Source organism: Pelobates fuscus, chromosome 3 (assembly GCF_036172605.1).
Source record: "Pelobates fuscus isolate aPelFus1 chromosome 3, aPelFus1.pri, whole genome shotgun sequence".
Classification (NCBI taxonomy): Eukaryota; Metazoa; Chordata; class Amphibia; order Anura; family Pelobatidae; genus Pelobates; species Pelobates fuscus.
The window spans coordinates 194,913,491-194,940,089 of NC_086319.1; the positions used below are offsets into that span (position 1 = coordinate 194,913,491).

A 26,599-nucleotide genomic window follows, 5' to 3' on the forward strand; every position below is an offset into this window, starting at 1 on the left:
GTGGGTAAGTCTATGGCGTCAACTTCTGATGTTATGGTTTCTTATAAACCATGAGAAAATTGTGAGAAAAAAACAAACAAAAACAAACAAACCAGACTTTTGTTTTTAATGATTATTCATAATTTGCAAAGACCCTGGGCGGTGACATCCCTGCTGGGGTCCAGTGGCCATGAAAGTCAGAGGAACATGTGTTATACTTGCTTAAATTTGTCCGTCCACCTTCCTCTTCCATCCGGTTGTCTATAGCAGTGTTTCCCAACCCAGTCCTCAAGGCACACCTACCAGTCCAGGATTTAAGGATTACCCAGTTTTGTCTAAGGTGTTTTTTTTTTTTTTTTCTAAAAACACCGTAGACAAAACTGGGTAATCCTTAAATCCTGGACTGGTAGGTGTGCCTTGAGGACTGGGTTGGGAAACACTGGTCTATAGCACCTGGCTCCAGTTGTTGGAAACAGTTCATAATATATTACTTACCTGTTAAAAAAGTTCTAATGAAGTTCTCTTTTGCACTATCCAAAGAAAAGGATTTTGAAGATAGTTTAAAATGGATAACCACCTTATAAATTAACCCACAGACATTGCTGGGATGCCTCCATATCTAAGAGTGGAAACAAAACTGACTGCACACGGATATCTTCATAGTAACTGCAGAAGCAAACACAGTGTCAGTCTGTAACTCAGGTTAGTAAGGTACTGTGAATTTATTTTGTAAACCCTGAGCAATTTGGTTCAAACATTAGGCCAAGTCTTCCACATGCCTGACAATAGGCTACCTGTCGGTTGTAGGGTTCAAAGTAATATTATAATCTTGTAGAACAGGTGTGCTTAACATAGATAATTTAGGTCAAGCCAAAAAACAAACAAACAAACAAAAAAATTAAATAAAAAATATATGAAAGTAAAGTATAATTTTTCTGGGCATTACAGGTGGCTCTAATTCAGAATGTTCCCTGGAAATGCTAAAAATAGTAACTTGCAGACATTTAGAATGATTAAACACAAGCCAAGATCAAGGGTATATAAAATCAACGAATCGGGAAACAAGCTAGGGTACCAGAACTCAAGAATAGTCAGTAATAGTCAGATCAAAACTGCCTATTTTTGACAGGGGCAAAAATATCTGCAGAATCACATAAAGTGAGACTTGTTTATTTGGCTTGTCCCGAATTGCAAATTCATCTGTATTTTGGGTGATTTGTGCTTCATCTAAAATGTAACTCCAAACCATGAATAAACCAAACTTGACAACAGCCGAGTCGATTCGTGTTATTTATGATTCAAAGTTTTGTCAATGGCACCAAAAATGAGATAAATTATGGTTAAGGAATAACAACTAAATAAATAAAATCAAACCAAAAGAAATACTAATTAAACAAACTAGGGCTCAGCCAGATCGAATGCTTAAGAATTACAACCGAATGCTCAAAAATGAATGAACGCTCAAATAAACTAATGTGAACCAAATTTGAATGGTAAAATACCGTTCTAACCCATCATAATTTGATTAATGAAATTTAGACCAAAGTAAAAAAAAAAAAGTAAAAAATAGTTACAAAGCTTCAGGAATAAAGAATTGCTATATATATATATATATATATATATATATATATATATATATATATACACACACACACACACACACATATACATATATATATATATATACACACACACACACACACACATACATACATACACACACACAACATTAAATCCACTGACAGGTGAAGTATCATTGATAATATTGTTACAATGGCACCTGTCAAGAGGTCGGATATATTAGACAGCAAGTGAACAGTTAGTTCAAGGGGAAAAGATCTGACTTTTACAGGGCCAAACAGTGAAGGCTAGTGATGGGATGGAATTATTGTTGACCAATTTTTTAAAGAGGTCTCATTTCATTCTTAAAGCTAGATGAAAGGGTCAGTGCACCTTTAAAACAGCAAGTCTTGGGGGGCGTGGCTAACCGCCGAGCTTAATGGTCGCTTGATCCCGAGCTCTGGCTCCCAAGGCCGACAATATATTACATCTCGGATATTTAGGACCTACAAATTGACTAAACACGATATGGCGCAAACCAAAACCAAGAAAAGCTCTGCAAAGAGCGAAAAAATTAATTTCTTCGGCGGCAAGCATCAAACAGAGACCGCGGAACAACTGAGGCCTTCGCAAGATGGCGACGCCAGCCCGACGCCTCTAGGCATACAACCAGACACAGGAGTGCCTACATTACCAGATCAGCTCACCAGAAGCTATTTACAAGAAGCGCTTGACAACCTGTCACAGAAATTAATCATGTCGTGGCAACACTCCATGGACTCCCTGCGAAGGGATGTACAGGAGGTCAGCAAACGGATGACACACGTTGAATCCAAAATGGATGAGTTTACCACGGCACACAACAACCTAGCAAGCCATGTGGAACATCTGGAGAAAAAACTTACCATGACAGAGATGAAACTGGCAGACCTTGAAGATCGGTCCAGGAGGAACAACCTGCGGCTGCGGGGAGTTCCCGAATCAGTTGGACCGGAGGATCTGCAGGTATTTATCAGAGGCCTGGTTAGGGCCTACGCACCCGACATACCGGGAGAGATGTTACTCCTGGACCGAGCACACAGGATCCCCAAACCCAAACACCTACCTGATACTGTGCCGAGAGACGTACTCACACGAGTACATTACTATCACATAAAAGAGCTCATACTACGTGCCAGTAGAAATAGAGATACACCGCATCCAGACTACCCAACAGTAAAAATATTTGCAGATCTGTCCGCTTCAACACTAAAGAAACGAAGAGAGCTCTCCCACATTGCAGACAGCCTACGATCAAATGGTATGAGATTTCGATGGGGGTTCCCGACAAAAATGGTTATCTCCCGAGAGGGAAAGTTTCACACTATTACCTCACCAGAAGACGGAGCGCGGCTACTGCAAACCTGGGGTATAACAAGCAAAGAAGCAGAGAAATCGGTGACATCTACTCGTCGAATCCCAGTGGACTGGACTACAATACCTACGAAACGCAAAGATCAAGAACATTAAACAATGAAGATGGTGACCCGTCTAATAGTTTACCATAAACTATACAGGCATCTGATATATCTTAAACCTCTGGAGAAACCCGTGGACACACAGGACATGTCAAAATTAAAACCAGAAAGGGACCGCGGACAAGAACATCATCAGCTACAAAATGCAAAAAACAGAGTCACTAAAGCCATTATAGGACTGCCGGCGACTCCAGACAGCGAATAAGTTGCTAACCCTCTTCGCCCTACACTTCGGTAGATAACGCAGAAAGTAACAAAAAAGGAAGAAAAAAAAAAAGAGAAAAGAAATGAGGACAATGTGACATTTGAGCTAAATTAATACCTGCTCAAAGGTTCAGGTATCGTATATGCATGTGTATAGAAATGAGGGGCATGTCCGGGTTCTCTTGTTCCCTTTTGTGTATAGAACCATGTGGGGGAGGGTACTGTGATGAGCCGCAGATGAGCTGTTTCTGGGCTACAAATAACATACAAGACAAAAGTCCCCACCTCCCAAAGGGAAAATAACAATATTACACAAAATTCTCAAGGACTGATATTAAATGGCCCAAAATACGTAAATGGAACTAGAGGCTAGGAGACTGCCTAATCAAGGGCAGGATAACAATCGAACGTATACCCCACAAAGATGCACAGAGAGAGAAAAAAAAAAAAAAGGGAGAGGAGGGGAAAAGGGAAAGAGAGAGAAAAGGAAAGGGCAAGATACCCTACATTCATTCATACATATCTTACCTCCCACTAGCACTTAACTGAACAGAACGTATATTGTGATTAACTATGGAGTACCCGAATGGCAAATCATAGATAACAACAGATAGATACAACTGTTATATATGACCCCAAGAAGTTCGCAATGGGAATGTATTATCATTTGCTGTAGCTTGATGTTTTTATTTTTTTTTATTTTTCCTTTTTATGTGGTTCTCTCTTAGACTGTAACATTTCGGCTAAATGACAGGGATTTCCTCCCAAGGTTCATACTATGACATATGTGGGTCACCATACACACGACTAGGTCCTAAACTAGTTAAATAAAATGTTAAGGCCGTTAGCCACCCTAACAGATATCTTGATATCTACCCCCCATGGCTCCGCAAACAGGCGCCATGACCCCACATGGGGTGAGTTGTAAAGTTCCAAGTTATACCCCACCCGGTCACCCGATACTCTCCTACCCCTTCCATCATCCCGGTAAACGCGATATCGCAAAAGATTACTTACTATATGCCGCAAATCTACAAATACAACACTTTAAATTTTTGTGGGTTGAAACTACACAAATTAAACTACTCAAAAGACAGACGAAGCCTAGATTCAGGCAAATTATACTACCCGTAAGCAATACTCTACCTTTCACAAATGAATGTGACAATAAAATCTCATAATGTAAGGGGTCTCAACACCCCGCATAAACGTAGAATTCTTTTAGAAGATCTAAAACGAAACCATATAGATATTATGTGCGTACAAGAGACACACTTTAAACATAATAAAGTCCCAGAATTTGGCACCAGAGACTTTCCAACTCAATTTCATGCGACCCATTCCTCTAAATCCAGGAGAGTGTCTTTTCTTTTTCACAAGTCCCTCACGTTTGAACTGCTGCAACTCAGAAAAGACGCACAAGGTCGCTATCTCATTATTTACTGCACTATCAACACTGTTAACTACACACTGGTGGGAATATACAGCCCAAATACCAACCAGAGGAACTTTCTGCTTAAAGTCCTCAATAAAATTCCACCCATGCAAAAATCATCCATAATACTATGTGGGGATATGAATCATGTCCTACACCCAGTAGCAGACACGTCGCTTGCTCCAGATGCTCCCAGGACAAAACTCCTCACACAACAATGTAAATCATTAAACAAAGTAATTTTGGAACATAACCTATACGACCTATGGAGGATTCACCACCCAAATGAAAAGGGGTACTCATATTTCTCCCATATTCACAAAACCCACTCTAGAATAGATATGATTTTGGTCACTGCTGACATTTTATCAAGGGCTAAGAATAGTGAGATTGGAGATATTGTATGGTCTTATCATGCCCCGGTAGCAGCAACGCTGCAGACAAATTTTGATCATAAGGGGAAACCCCCATGGCGCTTAAATGATGCCCTTATCATGCAGGAGGATTTTTCACCCAAACGAGTCAGGGCATTAGAGAATATTTTCACACACTGCCTGAGTTAGAACTCACAACTATTTGGCAAGCCCACAAGGCGGTGGTTAGAGGGATGTTTATTAGCAGAGCGGCTTTTTAAAAAAAATCTAAGGAACAAAAATATCACGATCTCTTGAAAAGGCTAAGAGATTTACAATTAGCTCAATGCTCCACCCCTACAGCTGCCATAGCAAACGACATAGCCTTAATCACAAAACAAATAAATGAGATACTACTACAAGAAACGGCACATATGCTTCAGAACTTGAAAATACGTACTTATACACAGGGTAACAGGGCCGGAAAGGCTTTGGCATCGCTTCTAAGACAGAAGCAAGCCCAATCGAAAATCCCATACTTACACAACCACATGGGAGGGAAAGTACATGATCCGAGGAGAATTCTGGCAGAAATGGTAAAATGTTATGAAACACTATATAACATAAGACAGGACCCTAAGACGTACCAACCATCCACGCAAGAGATACACAGCTTCTTGTCTAAGATTTCCCTGCCTAAATTAACCGAAGACCACAGTAAATAATTAGGAGCCCCCGTTACCTTGCACGAAGTTCTACAGGTAATAAAATCGCTACCGCCGGGAAAATCACCGGGCCCGGACGGTCTTACTAATTCTTATTATAAAAAATTTGACCAAGTCATAGGACCACACTTGGTAGATACATTTAACCATATAATGTCCACAGGTACTATGCCTCCGGACATGCTGACAGCACATATAGTTACATTGCCCAAACCAGGTAAACCACCAGACAAACCCCAAAACTTACGGCCCATATCCCTCCTGAATACAGACAGTAAAATATTAGCCAAGCTATTTGCCACAAGACTCGCAGATATGATGCCCATGATCATCAAACATGACCAAGTAGGGTTTGTGAAGGGCAGACAGGGAGCTGAAGGTACAAGAAAACTATATCATTTACTATATCCTAAACATCAACGGGGGGAACCCAGTGTGTTCCTGTCGCTGGACGCGGAAAAAGCGTTTGACAGGTTACACTGGGGATTCCTACGAGAAACGTTACAGAAATTTAATTTCCCACAACAATTCCTAAAATTAATAGATGCACTATACTCTACACCCTCGGCTAAGGTCACAAATGGAGGTTTCATGTCAGAGCTCTTCTACATAACTAACGAAACTCGGCAGGGATGCCCGCTGTCACCACTTCTTTATATTCTAGCCTTAGAGCCACTGCTACAGGCTATCAGGGACGACACGCAAATTACTGGCATAGAAAAAGGGGGGAGGGAATATAAAATTACGGCATATGCTGACGATGTAATGCTGTCATTAACTAACCCACAAACATCCATCACCGCCTTCAACACTTTACTGAAGACATACAGTGCCTGTTCATATTACAAGCTGAACGAGACTAAAACACAAGCAATGAGCCTCTTTACGCCACCTGCAACCACCAAAATATTACAACGAACCACCGCCTTTGAATGGAGACAAGACCATCTTACATTCCTGGGCATAAAATTCACAACTTACGCACACAAACTGTTCAAAGCCAATTATATTACACTCCTCCACTCTATAAAAACACAACTGAGGAGCTGGGAAAACAAATCTATCTCATGGACTGGGAGAGTAGCGGCCACAAAAATGATGATCCTTCCCAAACTTCAATATTTATTTCGAACCTTGCCCATACATCTACCTACTGCGTACATTAAAGAAGCACAAAAGACAATTGACACCTTCATATGGGCTAAGAAACGCCCCAGGGTTGCTGCAAGCATGCTCTATCTAACACAAAAAGAGGGGGGCATGGGTCTCCCAAACTTAAGCTTATATTACAAAGCAGCAAACGTTAGCACACTAGTGGCAGCTTTTCACTCCTGTTCTACACCTCCGGCATGGGTACACCTGGAAGCGTCGCACACGGGAGGTTATGAAATTACAACACTGGCAGGCATAAGTAAAAAATACAGGAAAACATTCCCCACCATTCTCCCCACAACAGCGTTGACCCTAAAAGAATGGGATAAATACAAAAAATTTCTAAACCTCGAAACCGCAGTGCTCCCAGCAATGCTTCTAAATTCTTTTGCGGTTTTGATTACACAACTAAACATTAAAAAATGGGCTGATATTGGTCTAACACATTTATACCAACTTAGAGATAAGGACAGATATATAACCTTTACCATACTGAAAGAAAAGTATAAGTTGCCACCAACGGCAGAGTTCGCGCATAGACAGATACTATCGTGGCTGCAGAGACACAATGATGCACAATTCTCTACAGACAGCAAACAAACACTGACCGACTTAGGTGCATTATGCACCGCCACTAAAAACACATCTGGCATCCTCTCCAAAGTGTACCATAGCTACTTACCTGCAACAAAGATACGAGACTTAACTTTTATCAAAAAATGGGAACATGACATAGGGAGACAAATACCTGAAGAAAGCTGGCGGAAAAGCTTTGTGGCACACAGACACTTAACTTTATCCACATCCCAGATAGAAATGTCAAGAAAAATGCTCTACAGATGGCATATGGTACCCACCAGATTGAGACACATTGACCCAAAACAAACAGGAGAATGCTGGCGATGCGGACACGACGTAGGTGACGTCATACACATTTGGTGGTCAAGTCCTGTTGTAGCAAAATTATGGAGAGACGTTCAGTCCCTTGTGCAGTGAATAGGGAAGATAGATGTGGAACTCAAGCCAGAGATATATCTTTTACAACATCTGCCGCTAGACCTCTTAAAATCCCATAAATACCTTTTTTTCCACATAACCATGGCAGTAATAACAGCGGTGGCCAGAGCGTGGCTAAAAATAGACCTTCCACCATTAGACACGATCATCTCACATATAGACGATATTAGACTCTATGAATACACTGTCCGAGTGCGTAGGACACCACGGAAATTTGGAAGGATGCATGGGATATGTGGGATACATACAGACACTCAATTACCTGAGACAATTAATTGTTAAAATATGTTGAAAATAAGCTAATAATTCAGGGAACCAATACCGGGAACCTCTGTTCTCTCCCTCCCCCCCCCCCCTATTACCGCATGCTACCCAGATATTAACCCCCCCCCCCCTGTTAAAAGAAATATAAAATTAGTACAGACGGAAAGATGGCAATACACAGGATACAAATCTGCAATGTTAAGACCTCCGATAAGTATATATTATCAACACCACAGACAATAAAAATAATAGGATAAAGGGCTCAATAATAAGAGACCAATATCGTCTGGGTTGATATACACATTACCTGACCTAGGCTAAGTGGAGATGTGACCTGGTAAGACACGAACACAGTCACGCTAGGCTGAAAGGTGATAATGCTATCCTCAACCTACCATGCATAGAAAAGCACCCATGTAATGTAATGTAAATTCTGTGATGTAAATTCTGAAATGTAAAGTATGCAGGTATGAGAAAAGATTTTGTACTTAACTTTTCAAAATGTACCGTAACCTGAAAAAATGTACATACTGTTGCAGCATATTTCCTGTTTGTGCTTCACAAAAGTAGAATAAAAAAAAACAAAAAACAAAAAAACAGCAAGTCTTGTGGGGTGTTACGGGTATGCATTGGTTAGTACCAGGGACGTGTCTATCGCGAGGCAAACAAGGCATCTGCCTTGGGCGGCACTTTGCAGGGGGCAGAAAAAAAAGCCGCCCCCAAATGCCCAGGCAGATCCCCTGTTTGCCTCGTGTCCTGGGGAACTCAAGAGCTGGCCGGCTGGTCACTTTTGAGCCCCTTCCCCGAGGCGGGCGGTGGGCAGCGAGGGAGCATACTCACCTGAGCTCTTCCTACTCAGCTCCCTCCGCGCCGCTTAATGAAGCCGGGAGCCGGAATAGGACGTCAGACCGGCTCCCGGGATCACTAAACGGCACGCAAGGGAGCTGAGCAGGAAGACTAAAGCTCCATCGCCGCCTACACTGCCAGTCCTCCCCCTGCCTGCCAGCGCAACCGCCCCACAGGTTAGTTAGTAATCCACTCCAGCTCTTTAAAAATAATAATTTGTGAGTGTTGGGAGAAATGTGTATGTGTGTCTGTGAGTGAATGTGTGTGCGTGCGTCTGTCAGTGAGAGAGCGTGCGTCTGTCAGTGAGAGAGCGTGCGTCTGTCAGTGAGAGAGCGTGCGTCTGTCAGTGAGAGAGCGTGCGTCTGTCAGTGAGAGAGCGTGCGTCTGTCAGTGAGAGAGCGTGCGTCTGTCAGTGAGAGAGCGTGCGTCTGTCAGTGAGAGAGCGTGCGTCTGTCAGTGAGAGAGCGTGCGTCTGTCAGTGAGAGAGCGTGCGTCTGTCAGTGAGAGAGCGTGCGTCTGTCAGTGAGAGAGCGTGCGTCTGTCAGTGAGAGAGCGTGCATCTGTCAGTGTGTGTCCAAGTAATAGAGTGTGTCTATCAGTTTGTCAAATCAGTGAGTGTGTGTATGTCATTGTTTCTCAGTGTATATGAGAGTGTGTGTCTGTCAATGAGTGTATGCGTCTGTCAGTCAAAGTGCAGCCTTGACAGGAAGGGGTGGGGAAAATGTAAATTGTGGGAAAGGGTGTTTCCGAGCACTGTCCTGCCTAGGGCAGCACAAATCCTAAATACACCACTGGTTAGTACCTAACAAAAGTGGTGCAAAAAAGGACAACCCGTGAACATCACAGGTGCCCAAGGCTTATTGATGCAAAGGCTAGTCTACCTGGTCCGATCACACAGAAGGGCTGCTGTAGCTCAAATTGCTGAAAAACATAGTGCTAGCCATGATAGAAAGGTATCATAACATACAGTGCATCACAGACTGCTGCATATAGGGCTGCAAAGCCGCAGACATGTCGGAGTGCCTTGGTGGCTACCCTGGCTCCGTCATGGCAGGATATGACATTGGATTCGGAGAACTGTTAACTCATGGTAGACTCCTTTCACAATTGGCTTTGTCTGACAATACTATAAAGTCATACGACAGGGCATTCCATGTTTATAACAGATTCTTGTTTGACTTTTAGAGTGTAAATAAATATTCAATGGAAACTATTGTAGCTTTTACTTCTTTTTGCCACCTTAAATTTAAAATTATCTTACAACATCAAATTATATCTGACAGGGATACAACACCATATCCTTACACATTGGCCAAACAACCACAGTTCCCTATCATCAAATCAAAACCATACTAAAAGGCATTAAGAATTCAAAGCCCACACCACCATCTTCTAGACCACCTAATCATAGTCAACTCTTCCAATCATTATCCAACCTTCTGTTCAGTGTGTTTAATAAACTCCTTTCGAATCACACACTAATCATGTCATTAAAGGACCACTATAGGCACCCAGGCCACTTCAGCTTAATGAAGTGGTCTGGGTGCCAGGTCCAGCTAGGATTAACCCTTTTTTCTATACACATAGCAGTTTCAGAGAAACTGCTATGTTTATAATAGGGTTAATCCAGCCTCTAGTGGCTGTCTCATTGACAGCCGCTAGAGGCACTTCCGCGTTTCTCACTGTGATTTTCACAGTGAGAAGACGCCAGCATCCATAGGAAAGCATTGTGAATGCTTTCCTATGGACTGACTGAATGCACGCACGGCTCATGCGGTACAAGAGGTAAGTTTAACCCCTTCCACCCCCTAGAGCGCGGCCGGAGGGGGACCCTGAGGGCACTATAGTGCCAGGAAAACGAGTATGTTTTCCTGGCACTATAGAGGTCCTTTAAAACCGCTATCTATTGGCTTTCTATGGGTTCCTCAGAGCCGGAGAGTTTACCACTACAAACATCACATCCCAAGACACCATTAAGAGATCCCAGATGCAAAAAATAAATAAGAATAGATAGGGGCTGATCCAGAAGTCCCAATAATACTGGGGGCTAGTGGATTAGCTCCAAAAGTGCCCAATGTTACTCTCCTAGAAGTTGGGGAAATAACCCACAGAATACAATATAGACAGGAGTGGACTATAAGTCCTAATTGGGATAGTAACACAACATTTAAAGAAGGGAAGCCCTACATGTAATATACCTAAGGAAAAAGGTTTGTAGAAAGAAAAATGGAGAGATAGAAAGGTATATATGCAATATGTGTACATATATACACATACACAAATATCTATAGATATGCAACCAGGTTTGCTAAGATAAACAGAGCAGCCTAAACTGAGCATTTCCCCAGCACATCTCCAAAAATCAGGTATATACAGAGGTGAAGGATACTTGGGCTAAGATGAAGGAGCCAAGCCCCTAACAACCCTAAACCAGAAACTCAGATGAGGTCTGTCCCTATATCACCACGGCACCGTGGACTAACCACTAATGCCTACCTGAACCTCTCTCCCTTCATGATCGGTAAAGAAAAAATTTTAATAAACCTTAACTAACCAAGTGGAGTTCATTAGGTAAGCAATTTTAGCTCCATCTGTGGGAAAAGATCCCAGTGAGGCCTCAAAATGATACTCCATTTGGTGTTCTTGAATATTACCATCAAAATGCAGGGGAGGAGATAGGGAGATAGTTGGTGCCTTGTGTACTATAGCTGGAGGTACACAAGGTGGAGGTGAGGCCGCAGGTGCGCTGTTCGGGTAAGAAGCGTACTGAAGGCCTGGGCAAATTGATCCATGCGGTGATCATTATCCTCCAGTTCACAATTCTACAGGATCTATGCCAATGTCGTAATGTCAGGATTACAGTATGATACAGCACGTAGAATTATGTAACACAGAGAACGAATAGGTAACATATACCGGACCTTAGAATGGCCGGACTAACGTACCAAAGAATAGTCAGGAATAGCTGAAGTCAAGGGATATAGAAAGAGACACAACGATAAGGAAAAGCCAGGAGTCAGGGATGCCAGAAAACAGGGAAGTCAAAAACAATGCCAAAGTCAAATAACCAGAATTACCAGAATCAATAACGCGCTCTCGGACAACCACAAGGGAAACCACAACAGGGCACTGAGCAGGATGAGAACTGGGCCTAAATACCCCTCCTCTGGATCGGATAGTCTGTAATCGGCCTTTGACCCCAAAGGCAGTTACCAGGTTTCCATTTGCATAATTGCTGCTCAGCACAAACCCTCCTTTGGATTTGATTGCTGATCGGCACAACTTTTCCTGTCATGACAGTAATGTTGTTCGGAACAACTTTTCCTGTCTGAACAGTAAATTCCATTAATCACATTTTTATAAGCGGATGAATACGTGACAGCATGTCAGCATGCCGTCGTCAGGAGCAATGTCTGTTAGCTGGCCAGGCTGTCCGTTTATATGTATCCTTAATTGGCAATTAGCTATTGAATGTTGTCTGCTGTGTAAAGGGGTGTAAAGGGGTGTAAAGTTCATCTATTCTTACCATCTCATAGTCAGGGTGTGTGATGTATACACCCTCCTTCAGCCTTATTGGGCCTCGCCTACTGGAGGGCAGTACTGAATTCCATGTTTTCTATTCCCATTGGGTGTTGCCCACGTGGGGCGGGTTTAGGATCGCATGTCTATCTGCACCAGCCGGGAGGTATGGGTATATTCATCTATCTCCCCAATTGCTGGCTGGCAAATCCGACTTCTCATCCCTCTGGGATGTTACACATACCACAAGTCATACACACACCCACATGAGAATCCATGTGGGTGTGTCAGACGGCCAACACTCCTCCCCAGTACTCGAGGACCGGCCAGAGTTCTCCAATTAGGATCAAACACCCCTTCTCTCTGTGAATATGTACTGTATGGACATAACATAGGACTAGTGCATCTCATATTTACTCGAATTTCAGGAGTCTTGCCACAAGTCTCAAATCTATTATACCTTCAAGGATTTAGCGAGAAAATCAGCGAGTAGGTGGGAGCCTGCAGACGATCTCCGGTTCCAGAGGTGCCCAGCACAGTTAAAGACTCTTATGAGTCCGCTGAGGCTGCGCCGATGTTGTTGTAGCATGTAGCAAAGTGACATGAGCGGAGACACCATGCAGTGACTTCCACAAGATGGCAGACACCGCATGCATCGGAGATCCAAGTGTGGAACAACTCAATGTCCTGGCTAAACTAGACAGACCATTTGCTAATACCTGGAGCACAAATTGCACCAACTTATCCCCACTACAGAAGAACACACCCTGACAAATCACTCTTCTGGAAACCTTTGTTCTTGAAGCTCAGAAAGCCCTAAGATGGTGGCGGAAAACATATGGTGCAGCACTCCTGAATAAATTGATGCGGAGACAGTTACTATGGAGGTCTATAGCTGAAGCCTGACAACTGTCAGACGAACTGAGGGGAGCCCAGATCTTGACTGTGGCGAAAGCCACTTCGCCACTGTTTTTTGGAGAGGACTCATGGCTAGCCTTTTACCTTGGGATTATGGTCCCTGTGACTTATTTGGTTTTAAGGCATGGTTTCTGCCCCTTTGGGTTTTTAACTGGAACAGATTCAAACATGTGGTAGCGGCCATCTTAAATTATCCAGCAGTGTTTTGTCGTCGAGTGTATGGAACTGTTTCGGGCATGGGACCATGTGCACGGTGGGGCAAAAATAAGACTTCCAGGAAATTCCTGAACCGATCTGGGTGATTTTTGGATATGTTGTTCACCCAGAGCGGGGCTATCAGGGGATGTGGGGATATGTTGTATTTTGGGGTTCGTAAAAATGTATGTTTTTCCTGCTTAGAGTTAATTGAGTTAGTCCATTGTCTTCGTTAATTGTATCACAGGCAGAGGGGAGGGATTGTGTACACTGTATGGGAGTGTCTGGATGTAAACCTCTGTTTTTATTGGCTTGTATGTTTTGTGTTCAGTGCCCAACTAGGTCCACCTGGGCTTCACCTTTGCTGTGAAAACTGTATAAAAGGCCAGTGTGTTCAATAAACTTTCTGTTCTACTTCACCCTCAATACCGAGTTCTGTCTCTTATTGGGGGAAACTGCTACAATGGATTGCTATGCTCTTTAAACTCCCATGAATAATAACTAGCTCTTCTAAGAGCTGTTCCTCCTTCGCTCTCTGAAGGAAGAGAGGTTCACCCACTGGAACCTGGAGCCTTGTCGTAGGTCCAGGGTGGATAGGAGAAGGCGAAATACCCAACCAAGCTGCGGCAGTTTGTCGGGTCTGCAGTGTTTATGGTGTCCGGTGCGGTGCTCAGGGGAGGGCTGGCAGCCTTAGGCCTGGGGGGCAAAACCAGTCAAGTGGCCCATTGCGCCACCAAATCAGTTCACCATCCATGCCCACCTTTTCCTGGTTTTATAACGGATATTGATGTTATGCTAATCAGTAGCTCTTTGCCATACCCGCTCCTTCACGGCTCTGACGTTCAATGTTGTCAGAGCACAGGCTGAGAATCTCTGAGCCTGTGCTCTGACTCACTAACTGAGCGCTGGAACCACGAGGGAGAGGATATGATCTGACTGCACCTACTGCTGGTGCGCACCAGTGGACCACCAGCGAATCGTTTAAATTAAATATGCTGGTGTACCCAACTTGTGAGCTGTGTTGGCCGCCGGGTGCCTCTGTTGTCATGGCACCCTGCGTGACCGCACAGCTTGCCCACCCCAACGGCTGGCCCTGCTGACACACACTGACGTTACTACTTAGACATCCCTCAATATTAATACAGACATCAGAGTAAACACCAATAAACTGTGGAAACAGAGCTGATCCCCCCAAATTTATTAAGGTTTGCTTACAGGATTTATTGTAAGATTAAATCATGCCTCCTCCTCTCTCTCCCCCATGCGCTGCTCTGTAGGCTGGGAGGAAGTGAAGAGTAATCACAGTCTCCCAGCACAATATGCATGGGGAACAGCTGTTTAATGTAATGTTTGCAGGACGGCCAGCTGCCGCAGAACCTCTTTGTTTCCGTCTCTGCAAAGGGCTCCAGGCACTGCTTGTTGTGAGTGTGAGCCACTGTAAATTAGGGACAGAGGACAGAGGGCACTTGCACTGCGGTCAAGACGGGTCTGGGCAGGAGGAGAGTGCAGTGCAATCAGTGCACTCCCCTCCTGTGGGTCACCAGTAGACTGGTGCACCTGCCCAGGATCAGAGCCGGTGCAAGGATTTTTGCCGCCCTAGACAAAATATAAATTTGCCACCACCCCATGTGACATCACAATGCCCCACCCATATGATCTGCCATATGAACTAATGCCAGTGCTGCACACAGTGTGTGTTTACATTAAAAAGCCTGCAGGGACCAGCTATAGACACCAGAACCACTTCATTAAGCTATAGTGTCCCTTTAATGTGAGGTAAATTATAGGATTAGTGTCACTAATAATATACTAGATTGCCTACTTACAATTAGATGAGGATGATGATGGGCTCCAGTTTGGCTCCACTGGTCTGGTGTAGAACAGGATCTCTGGAGGCTGTTTGCAACTGTGGTCACAAAATTCAATGTTCTGGGAGAATTGGAAGCAGCTCCATTTTTTGGGGGCCTCTTACACAGCTCAAGGTCTGGGCCCCAGCGCCTGACGGTGAGTATGCCCATAAGGCCCACTCATAAGTCCACTTATATGTTCCACCCACCCATGAGTTCGCTCACAGGGAGTGGAGTTTGTAGGGGATGTGTTATGTGTTATTGTAGAGGATCTAATATGTGTGCTTATGGTATGTAGTGTATAGGGATACCAGTTTGTGCAGGTGATGCAGTGTGTTTGTGTGTAGTGGAAGCAGTGTGTATTTGTGTATAAGGGATGTATTATGTGTTTCTGGTTGTGTGTAAGGGATGCATTGTGTGACTCTGTGTTTGTATGCATACGGGATGCAAGGTGTGTGTCTGTATGTGTGTGCATTGAGTGTAAGATGCATTGTGTTTCTGTTTGTATGTAAGAAAAACAGTGTGTGTGTTTGCATGTGTGTGTAAGGGTTTGCATTGTATGTTTCTGTGTATGTGTGCAAATTATGCATTGTCTTTGTGTGTGTGTAATGGATGCATTGTGTGTTTCTCTGTGTGTAAGGGAAGCATGTTGTGTTTCTGTGTATGTATAGGGATGCATTGTGTGTTTCTGTGTATGTATAGGGATGCATTGTGTGTGTGTGCGCGTAGTGTGAAAGAGCTCCCTGTCTTGCCCCCTGTCCTATAGAGCTGTCCCTTCTGTCCGTTAGAGCTCTCCCCTGCCCCTTAGTGGTCTCTCCTCTCCCCCACCCTCCCCTAGCGGTCTCTTCTCACACCCACCCTCCCTGTGCTCTTCTCATCCCCCCTCCATGTGTTCTCCTCACCCCCACTGTGTTCTTCTTACCCCCCCTCCTCCCTGTGTTCTTCTTACTCCCCCCCTTCTTCTTCTTACTCCCCCCCTTCTTCTTCTTACTCCCCCATTCTTCTTCTTACTCCCCCATTCTTCTTCTTACTCCCCCATTCTTCTTCTTACTCCCCCATTCTTCTTCTTACTCCCCCATTCTTCTTCTTACTCCCCCATTCTTCTTCTTACTCCCCCATTCTTCTTCTTACTCCCCCATTCTTCTTCTTACTCCCCCATTCTTCTTCTTACTCCCCCATTCTTCTTCTTACTCCCCCATTCTTCTTCTTACCCCCCCACTCTTGTTCTTCTTACCCCCCCACTCTTGTTCTTCTTACCCCCCCACTCTGGTTCTTCTTACCCCCCCACTCTGGTTCTTCTTACCCCCCCACTCTGGTTCTTCTTACCCCCCCACTCTTGTTCTTCTTACCCCCCCACTCTTGTTCTTCTTACCCCCCCACTCTTGTTCTTCTTACCCCCCCACTCTTGTTCTTCTTACCCCCCCACTCTTGTTCTTCTTACCCCCCCACTCTTGTTCTTCTTACCCCCCCACTCTTGTTCTTCTTACCCCCCCACTCTTGTTCTTCTTACCCCCCCACTCTTGTTCTTCTTACCCCCCCACTCTTGTTCTTCTTACCCCCCCACTCTTGTTCTTCTTACCCCCCCACTCTTGTTCTTCTTACCCCCCCACTCTTGTTCTTCTTACCCCCCCACTCTTGTTCTTCTTACCCCCCCACTCTTGTTCTTCTTACCCCCCCACTCTTGTTCTTCTTACCCCCCCACTCTTGTTCTTCTTACCCCCCCACTCTTGTTCTTCTTACCCCCCCACTCTTGTTCTTCTTACCCCCCACTCTTGTTCTTCTTACCCCCCCACTCTTGTTCTTCTTACCCCCCCACTCTTGTTCTTCTTACCCCCCACTCTTGTTCTTCTTACCCCCCCACTCTTGTTCTTCTTACCCCCCCACTCTTGTTCTTCTTACCCCCCCACTCTTGTTCTTCTTACCCCCCCACTCTTGTTCTTCTTACCCCCCCACTCTTGTTCTTCTTACCCCCCCACTCTTGTTCTTCTTACCCCCCCACTCTTGTTCTTCTTACCCCCCCACTCTTGTTCTTCTTACCCCCCCACTCTTGTTCTTCTTACCCCCCCACTCTTGTTCTTCTTACCCCCCCACTCTTGTTCTTCTTACCCCCCACTCTTGTTCTTCTTACCCCCCCCACTCTTGTTCTTCTTACCCCCCCACTCTTGTTCTTCTTACCCCCCCCACTCTTGTTCTTCTTACCTCCCCCACTCTTGTTCTTCTTACTCCCCCACTCTTGTTCTTCTTACTCCCCCACTCTTGTTCTTCTTACTCCCCCACTCTTGTTCTTCTTACTCCCCCACTCTTGTTCTTCTTACTCCCCCACTCTTGTTCTTCTTACTCCCCCACTCTTGTTCTTCTTACTCCCCCACTCTTGTTCTTCTTACTCCCCCACCCTTGTTCTTCTTACTCCCCCACCCTTGTTCTTCTTACTCCCCCACTCTTGTTCTTCTTACTCCCCCACTCTTGTTCTTCTTACTCCCCCACTCTTGTTCTTCTTACTCCCCCACTCTTGTTCTTCTTACACGCCCACTCTTGTTCTTCTTACTCCCCCACTCTTGTTCTTCTTACTCCCCCACTCTTGTTCTTCTTACTCCCCCACTCTTGTTCTTCTTACTCCCCCACTCTTGTTCTTCTTACTCCCCCACTCTTGTTCTTCTTACTCCCCCACTCTTGTTCTTCTTACTCCCCCACTCTTGTTCTTCTTACTCCCCCACTCTTGTTCTTCTTACTCCCCCACTCTTGTTCTTCTTACTCCCTCCTCTTTTTCTTCTTACCCCCCTTTTTACTCCCCTCCCCCTCTTCTTCCCCCTTTTTTTCTTTTCTCCCCTCCTTCTTACACTCCCGCCTCCCCTCTTCTTACTCCCCCCCTCTTCTTACTCCCCTCTTACTCCCCCCTCCCCTCTTCTTATTCCCCTCTTCTTACTCCCCCTCCCCGCTTCCTACTCCCCCCTCCCCGCTTCCTACTCCCCCTCCCATCTTCTTACTCCCCCCTCCCCTCTTCTTACTCCCCCCTCCCCTCTTCTTACTCCCCCCTCCCCTCTTCTTACTCCCCCCTCCCCTCTTCTTACTCCCCCCTCCCCTCTTCTTACTCCCCCTCCCCTCTTCTTACTCCCCCTCCCCTCTTCTTACTCCCCCCTCCCATCTTCTTACTCCCCCCTCCCATCTTCTTACTCCCCCCTTACTCCCCCCTCCCCTCTTCTTATTCCCCTCCCCTCTTCTTACTCCCCCCTCTTCTTACTCCCCCCTCTTCTTACTCCCCCCTCTTCTTATTCCCCTCCCCTCTTCTTACTCCCCCCTCCCCTCTTCTTACTCCCCCCTCTCCTCTTCTTACTCCCCCCTCTCCTCTTCTTACTCCCCCCTCCCCTCTTCTTACTCCCCCCTCCCCTCTTCTTACTCCCCCCTCCCCTCTTCTTACTCCCCCCTCCCCTCTTCTTACTCCCCCCTCCCCTCTTCTTACTCCCCCCTCCCCTCTTCTTACTCCCCCCTCCCCTCTTCTTACTCCCCTCCCCTCTTCTTACTCCCCCCTCCCCTCTTCTTACTCCCCCCTCCCCTCACACCCCTCTCCCCTCTTCTTACTCCCCCCTCCCCTCACTCCCCCCTCCCCTCTTCTTACTCCCCCCTCCCCTCACTCCCCCCTCCCATCTTCTTACTCCCCCCCTCTTCTTACTCCCCGCCCTCTTCTTACTCCCCCCTCCCCTCTTCTTACTCCCCCCTCCCCTCCCCTCTTCTTACTCCCCTCCCCTCTTCTTACTCCCCCCTCCCCTCTTCTTACTCCCCCCTCCCCTCTTCTTACTCCCCCCTCCCCTCTTCTTACTCCCCCTCCCCTCTTCTTACTCCCCCTCCCCTCTTCTTACTCCCCCTCCCCTCTTCTTACTCCCCCTCCCCTCTTCTTACTCCCCTCCCCTCACTCCCCCCTCCCCTCTTCTTACTCCCCTCCCCTCACTCCTCCCTCCCCCCTCCCATCTTCTTACTCCCCCCTCTTCTTACTCCCCCCTCTTCTTACTCCCCTCTTACTCCCCCCTCCCCTCTTCTTATTCCCCTCCCCTCTTCTTACTCCCCCCCTCCCCTCTTCTTACTCCCCTCCCCTCTTCTTACTCCCCTCCCCTCCCCTCTTCTTACTCCCCCCTCCCCTCTTCTTACTCCCCCCTCCCCTCTTCTTACTCCCCCCTCCCCTCTTCTTACTCCCCCCTCCCCTCTTCTTATTCCCCTCCCCTCTTCTTATTCCCCCCTCCCCTCTTCTTATTCCCCCCTCCCCTCTTCTTATTCCCCCCTCCCCTCTTCTTATTCCCCCCTCCCCTCTTCTTATTCCGCTCCCACTCCCCCCTCCCCTCTTCTTATTCCCCTCCCCTCTTCCTACTCCCCTCCCCTCTTCCTACTCCCCCTCCCCTCTTCCTACTCCCCCTCCCCTCTTCCTACTCCCCCTCCCCTCTTCCTACTCCCCCTCCCCTCTTCCTACTCCCCCTCCCCTCTTCCTACTCCCCCTCCCCTCTTCCTACTCCCCCTCCCCTCTTCCTACTCCCCCTCCCCTCTTCTTATTCCCCTCCCCCTACTCCCCCCTCCCCTCTTCTTACTCCCCCCTCCACTCTTCTTACTCCCCCCCTCCACTCTTCTTACTCCCCCCCTCCACTCTTCTTACCCCCCCCTTCTTACTCTCCCCCCTCCCCACTCTCCCGCCTCCCCTCTTCTTACTCCCCCCTCCCCTCTTCTTATTCCCCTCCCCTCTTCTTATTCCCATCCCATCTTCTTACTCCCCCATCCCCTCTTCTTACTCCCCCATCCCCTCTTCTTACTCCCCCATCCCCTCTTCTTACTCCCCCCTCCCCCTCCCCGCTTCCTACTCCCCCCTCCCCGCTTCCTATTCCCCGCCCCTCTTCTTACTCCCCCTCTTCTTACTCCCCCCCTTCTTACTCCCCCTTCTTACTCCCCCTTCTTACTCCCCCTTCTTACTCCCCCTTCTTACGCCCCCTTCTTACTCCCCCTTGTTACTCCCCTCCCCTCTTCTTACTCCCCCCTCCCCTCTTCTTACTCCCCCCTCCCCTCTTCTTACTCCCCCCTCCCACTCCCCCCTCCCCTCTTCTTACTCCCCCCTCCCCTCTTCTTACTCCCCCCTCCCCTCTTCTTACTCCCCCCTCCCCTCTTCTTATTCCCCTCCCACTCCCCATTCCCCTCTTCTTACTCCCCCCTCCCCTCTTCTTATTCCCCTCCCACTCCCCCCTCCCCTCTTCTTATTCCCCTCCCACTCCCCCCTCCCCTCTTCTTATTCCCCCCTCTTCTTATTCCCCTCCCCTCTTCCTACTCCCCCCTCCCCTCTTCCTACTCCCCCCTCCCCTCTTCCTACTCCCCCCCTCCCCTCTTCCTACTCCCCCCCTCCCCTCTTCCTACTCCCCCCCTCCCCTCTTCCTACTCCCCCCCTCCACTCTTCTTACTCCCCCCCTCCACTCTTCTTACCCCCCTTCTTACTCTCCCCCCCTCCCCTCTTCTTACTCTCCCCCCCTCCCCTCTTCTTACTCCCCCCTCCCCTCTTCTTACTCCCCCCCCCTCCCCTTACTCCCCCCCCCTCCCCTTACTCCCCCTCCCCTCTTCTTACTCCCCCCTCCCCTCTTCTTACTCCCCCCTCCCCTCTTCTTACTCCCCCCTCCCCTCTTCTTACCCCCTCCCCTCTTCTTACCCCCTCCCCTTCTTCTTACCCCCTCCCCTGTAGCGTGGCCGAGTTCCTCACTGGTCCGCGGTGCCCGGCCGGAGTGATGGGAAGGTGCACGCTCAGTGTGCACTTCCTGTCAGTCCGGCCGGTTACAGGAAACAAACTCCGCGCGGAACAGGAGTTTCTGTTTCCTGTAACCGGCCGGACGGAAAGGAAGTGCACACTGAGCGTGCACCTTCCCATCACTCCGGCCGGGCACCGCGGACCGCAGAGGAGCTCGGCTACGCTACAGGGGAGGGGGGGGAGAATCTGTCCTGCAGCCGCCTGAGGCTCTTTACAGAGCGCTCAGGCGGCTGCAGCATTTAAAGGGCCGGCCCGCCACGGCCGGTCTTAAAAGGATTTAGGGCGGCCTGGGGGGCAATTGCCTCCCTGCCCCCCGGCCCAGCCCGCCTCTGGCGGTGCTGATGGTCCTTGGTGAGCACTAGGAGCATCCGTCGGCGGAGGTACCCAACCGGGGTACAGGAAGCTCTGTTACATTGCCCTTTTTTGGTATCAGCCTGTCCACACATGGATATGGAGGCCTGCAATATTCCCACGGTGAGTATAGAATGAAGCAAACTTGGGGACAGAATACTTTTCAATTTCTGTCAATACACCTGTTCACATTTTACGCTAAGGGACGGATATGCCCTATTGTCTCAGTTATTTAGTTAGTTGTGTTCTTTTGCCCTACGTTTGTCAGAGCACCTATGTATTTTTTTACTTTATGGGGGCACCCAAGGAGACACATTTTGATAAATCAAAAATCGCTACCATTTGTCTTGTTCCCTTATAATTTACTCTATAATGACCAAACTAAGTGCACACTACTTGTTCATTATTTGTTGATTGACTGCTTACTCCTCTTACTTTTCCATATCTTCATAATCTGCTGACATGTCTATACACTCATTTGCCTTGTCAGAGCATTGTATTGCATTTTCTTTGCTGTATACTGTACATCTCTGTTTGCATAAGCACAACAAAATTAAAGAATTAAAAATTTATGGTGGAACAAACACAGACTGTTTTCTACATTTTGTTTTGGTTCAGAACGTGGACCATTGCCTCTGTCCTTAACAGGTTACATTTAACATGTAATTTGCTATGTACAAACTTATAATTTCACAATATAAAAGCAACTTAAAAAAGTAACATGAACATTACATAAAAAAAAAAAAAAAAAACACCAAGAGAAAAAAACGATCTCAACCTTCTGCATTAACCAGTATCACTGATCTAGAATTTAGTTTGCTATCTTGGTTCATGTGCAGACATGTCATGTAACCATTAAAACCCTAGAATACGTTCCTATTACCCAGCTGTTTATTTTAATAATAGGGAAACATTGAAACACATATGATCACTTCTAAAAAAAACTCTTCTCTCTCTTTCACCACTTTAGTTTATCAAAACATGCAAGTTAACTTTTGCCATACTTTAACAAGTATACCGATCAAACATGGCTGCCAAAGTGTATTTATAAGAACAACAAACTAGCGATACCTTGTAGGGAGCCCTCTGCGTCATAAAACCACCAGAATAGAATGCACAGCAAACATACCATTTCTTTTCTGTAATTTGGCCCTCCCCTTACTTTTAATTTGATAATGCAAGTTAACAATTACATGTTATTAAAGCTTTTATATTGTAGAAGAAAGGTGGTGGCACAAAGAGGTACTATCGCACCCGGCCCTGGCACTTATAATTTTAATAACTAATTGTTGTCTGCAAATTTCCCCATGCTTATTATATTAAGTATCAATGTCTGGGAGGAAATTTTGTGGCAGTGAGAACACAATTTTGGAGCAAACAAAACACAATGCAAAGGGCACCCTTAGCCTTCGTGCTGTGGATACAGAGTATCTCCACTACATGTAACACAGTACTTTTGGATCTATTTGGTTCTAAAAAGTATCCTCTCAGTTCCCAAAACATGAAGACGAGACCAGCTCTGGACTTACAGCAATATTGACAGGAAAGTAAACTACATTATGACCAATCTAAAACATGTTCACATAGTACATGTAACAAATGTCCCCAATTGGGAATGAGTTGCTTTTCTTCCCACGGGAAATGAAACCAGACAGATAATAATAATAATGTGTACATACTTTCTGTTTGGCTCTCCCATGATGATCATAGTTCCTTCCTCAGTTTGGCCATGCAGACCAGAAGATGGCAGTAGCATCATGTCCTATGAGCTGGTAAATAAAGAAGCTAAAAGTTCCCAAACAGAGAGCTAGTATTGCACAGCTCCACCTCTGCTCATGAGACAGGAAGCAGGGCAGGGCTTCATTTCAGCTTCCCTTTCACCGCCTTCCAACGTTGCTGTTCTGTAATACACACATACTGACATATCCTGCACAGCACTGTGTAAACCATGACGGTAAGTGGCATCTGTTGTAGGAGCTACCTGTAAACGATGGCTGAAGCACAGGACTTCTGTCAATTTCTTGATATGTGTGCTCAATGCTGGGCTCGTATTCTGCTAATTTAAACATATGCTGCAGAACCTCTTGGCCATTAGAAGGTCAGTCATTGTCCTATTATTGAAAAAATGGTTGCAGTTTTCTATAATAGATTGGTCATTTTAATAATGTTCTTTTTATCCTTTTTTTTTTTTTGTTACGCTTATTCAGTAAACAATGCAATTGTTTTCAATTCACTATAGTTAAAGGGACACTCCAGGCACCCAGACCACTTCTGCTCATTGGAGTGGTCTGGGTGCCAACTCCCATTACCCTTAACCCTCCAAGTGTAATTATTGCAGTTTTCATAAAGTAGTAGTTTTCTACTAGACAGCCACTAGAGGGCACTTCCTGGTCCATAGCACAGAAAACCTGTGCTGTAGCGTCTCTGGACGTCCTCACGCTGTGTGAGGACCTCCAGCGTCACTAAAATCCCCATAGGAAAGCATTTTCAATGCTTTCCTATGGAGAGGTCTAATGCGCATGCGTGGCATTGCCGCGCATGCGCATTAGGTCTCCCCAACCGGCGGGCGTGATCAGTCTCCCATGCCGGCTGACGTATTGAAGGGGAGGAGCGGCGGAGGAAGAAGCAGCGACGTGGGACATGTCGCTGCCTCTGGTAAGTGACTGAAGGTGTTTTTACCCCTTCAGCAATAGGGGATGGGAGGTGGGAGGGAGAGGGGACCTGCAGTGCCAGGAAAATATTATCAATAATATCTCATGTTGCTCAATCATAACCACAATGATTATTTATGAGTAACATCTGCCATTCGGTCAGTGCTGGCTAACATCCGATACTCCAGCTGTTATGAAGAACAACCCCAACTCTAGAACACTTAACCAACCAATGTTTCCATGGCTGGCTGAGAGTTATGAAAAAGAAGCACAAAAAAGGGGGGGACAATAATAGGCATTACTAACTCTCAGGCAACCTATTATACTATCCAACTCTCACAAAACTCAGCCAGCCAACAGTATTCATTGTCACTGGCTGGCTGAGCATGATGACAGAAGTGGAAGACTGCTCGCAGGGTCTCAGATGCAGGCTGTCCATGGTGATCAATAAACCTGTGTGTATTTTTACTAGGCAGGACACTTAGGTTTTCTCTTATTTTCTAGCAGCTTCTTGGGAATTGCTCGTTCGGTATTGAGGGGAATTCTGAGGTTACATTTTGGACATGTATCTGTAAATGTACTATTCTAATAAATTCTCCAAATTTATCCAGATGCGTTAAAGTTGGAATTTCTGGTGGTGCACAATTCTGTAGACTCTCCTACTGTTTTCCACTACCCATGTGGCCTCTCCTGGAGCAACTATCTTTATCCATATAGTCCACCTGCATGTTTTTAAATGTGAATTTACTAAGATATCCAACCACCAGTCTTCAGGTTCATATGGAGTACCCATGCAGGGTTTGTAAGTCCAAGCTTTTTATTTACTTTTCCCTAAATATTTATCAACAGTCAACTGCTATTCCCTATATATTTTTATGACAATTTGTTATAACATTTGAGCCAACATTTTTTAAGTGCAACTAGACTGCATTTCATTTAAAAAATAAATAAATAAATAGCTGGTCTGTCAACTAGAGGTAAAGTCCTACAAAAAGCCAAACAGGCTGAGATTGAACGCTTACAGTGCCCAGACTAGATGGGCCAAATGGTTCTTATCTGCCGTCCCATTCTATGTTTCTAAACCTCCAACAGATAATCAGGTGCATCTTCTTCTTTTTTTTTTTTTTTTTTTTCTTCTCCTCTCTCAGGTAGACGTTTTACGGAGTTTATGGGATATGTGTAGTCTTCTTATGTGAAATAATAGGGCATCAGGAATGGCTGAGATGTTTCAGCCACCTCCTGTCTGGAGACAGAAGTTGCATTCCTGTGCAGCATCTTTATTATTATTTTATTTGTGTGTGTAAATATATATATATATATATATATATATATATATATATATATTAAAGAATACTGTTCAGCAGCATTCAGTGTTGCTTTAATATCAAAAGTGATTTCTATTTAATGAAAAGCTAAATAATAAATATCAAATATACTCTTATGTAAAGGTATGAATTTGTACTTTTATATTATAACTCTCCACAGAATATAGAAACATAGAAACATAGAATGTGACGGCAGATAAGAACCATTCTGCCCATCTAGTCTGCCCAGTTTTCTAAATACTTTCATTAGTCCCTGGCATTATCTTATAGTTAGGATAGCCTTATGCCTATCCCACGCATGCTTAAACTCCTTTACTGTGTTAACCTCTACCACTTCAGCTGGAAGGCTATTCCATGCATCCATGCAACTACCCTCTCAGTAAAGTAATACTTCCTGATATTATTTTTAAACCTTTGTCCTTCTAATTTTAGACTATGTCCTCTGGTTATGGTAGTTTTTCTTCTTTTAAATATAGTCTCCTCCTTTACTGTGTTGATTCCCTTTTATGTATTTAAATGTTTCTATCATATCCCCCCTGTCTCGTCTTTCCTCCAAGCTATACATGTTAAGATCCTTTAACCTTTCCTGGTAAGTTTTATCCTGCAATCCATGAACAAGTTTAGTAGCCCTTCTTTGAACTCTCTCTAAGGTATCAATATCCTTCTGGAGATACGGTCTCCAGTACTGTGTACAGTACTCCAAGTGAGGTCTCACCAGTGTTCTGTACAATGGCATGAGCACTTCCCTCTTTGAACTGCTAATACCTCTCCCTATACAACGAAGCATTCTGCTAGCATTTCCTGCTGCTCTATTACATTGTCTGCCTACCTTTAAGTCATAAGAAATAATCACCCCTAAATCCCTTTCCTCAGATGTTGAGGTTAGGACTCTATCAAATATTCTGTACTCTGCCCTTGGGTTTTTACGTCCAAGATGCATTATCTTGCACTTATCCACATTAAATGTCAGTTGCCAC

The 26,599-nt window shown here is 45.5% G+C and overlaps 2 protein-coding genes across 2 annotated transcripts in view; one reads left to right on the forward strand and one right to left on the reverse strand.

Annotated features, from left to right (window-relative positions):
- G3BP1 (G3BP stress granule assembly factor 1) overlaps positions 1-23,439 on the reverse strand; it is a 62,650-nt gene extending 39,211 nt beyond the window's left edge. The window contains exon 1 of the mRNA XM_063447859.1: positions 23,326-23,439. Coding sequence (XP_063303929.1) covers positions 23,326-23,405 — 80 coding nt within the window. The 5' untranslated portion in view covers positions 23,406-23,439. The remainder of the gene's footprint in view (positions 1-23,325) is intronic.
- Positions 23,440-23,491: 52 nt separating this feature from the next.
- ATOX1 (antioxidant 1 copper chaperone) overlaps positions 23,492-26,599 on the forward strand; it is a 44,291-nt gene continuing 41,183 nt past the window's right edge. Inside the window, exon 1 of the mRNA XM_063447862.1 lies at positions 23,492-23,600. Within this exon, the coding sequence (XP_063303932.1) occupies positions 23,595-23,600 (6 nt within the window). The 5' untranslated portion in view covers positions 23,492-23,594. The remainder of the gene's footprint in view (positions 23,601-26,599) is intronic.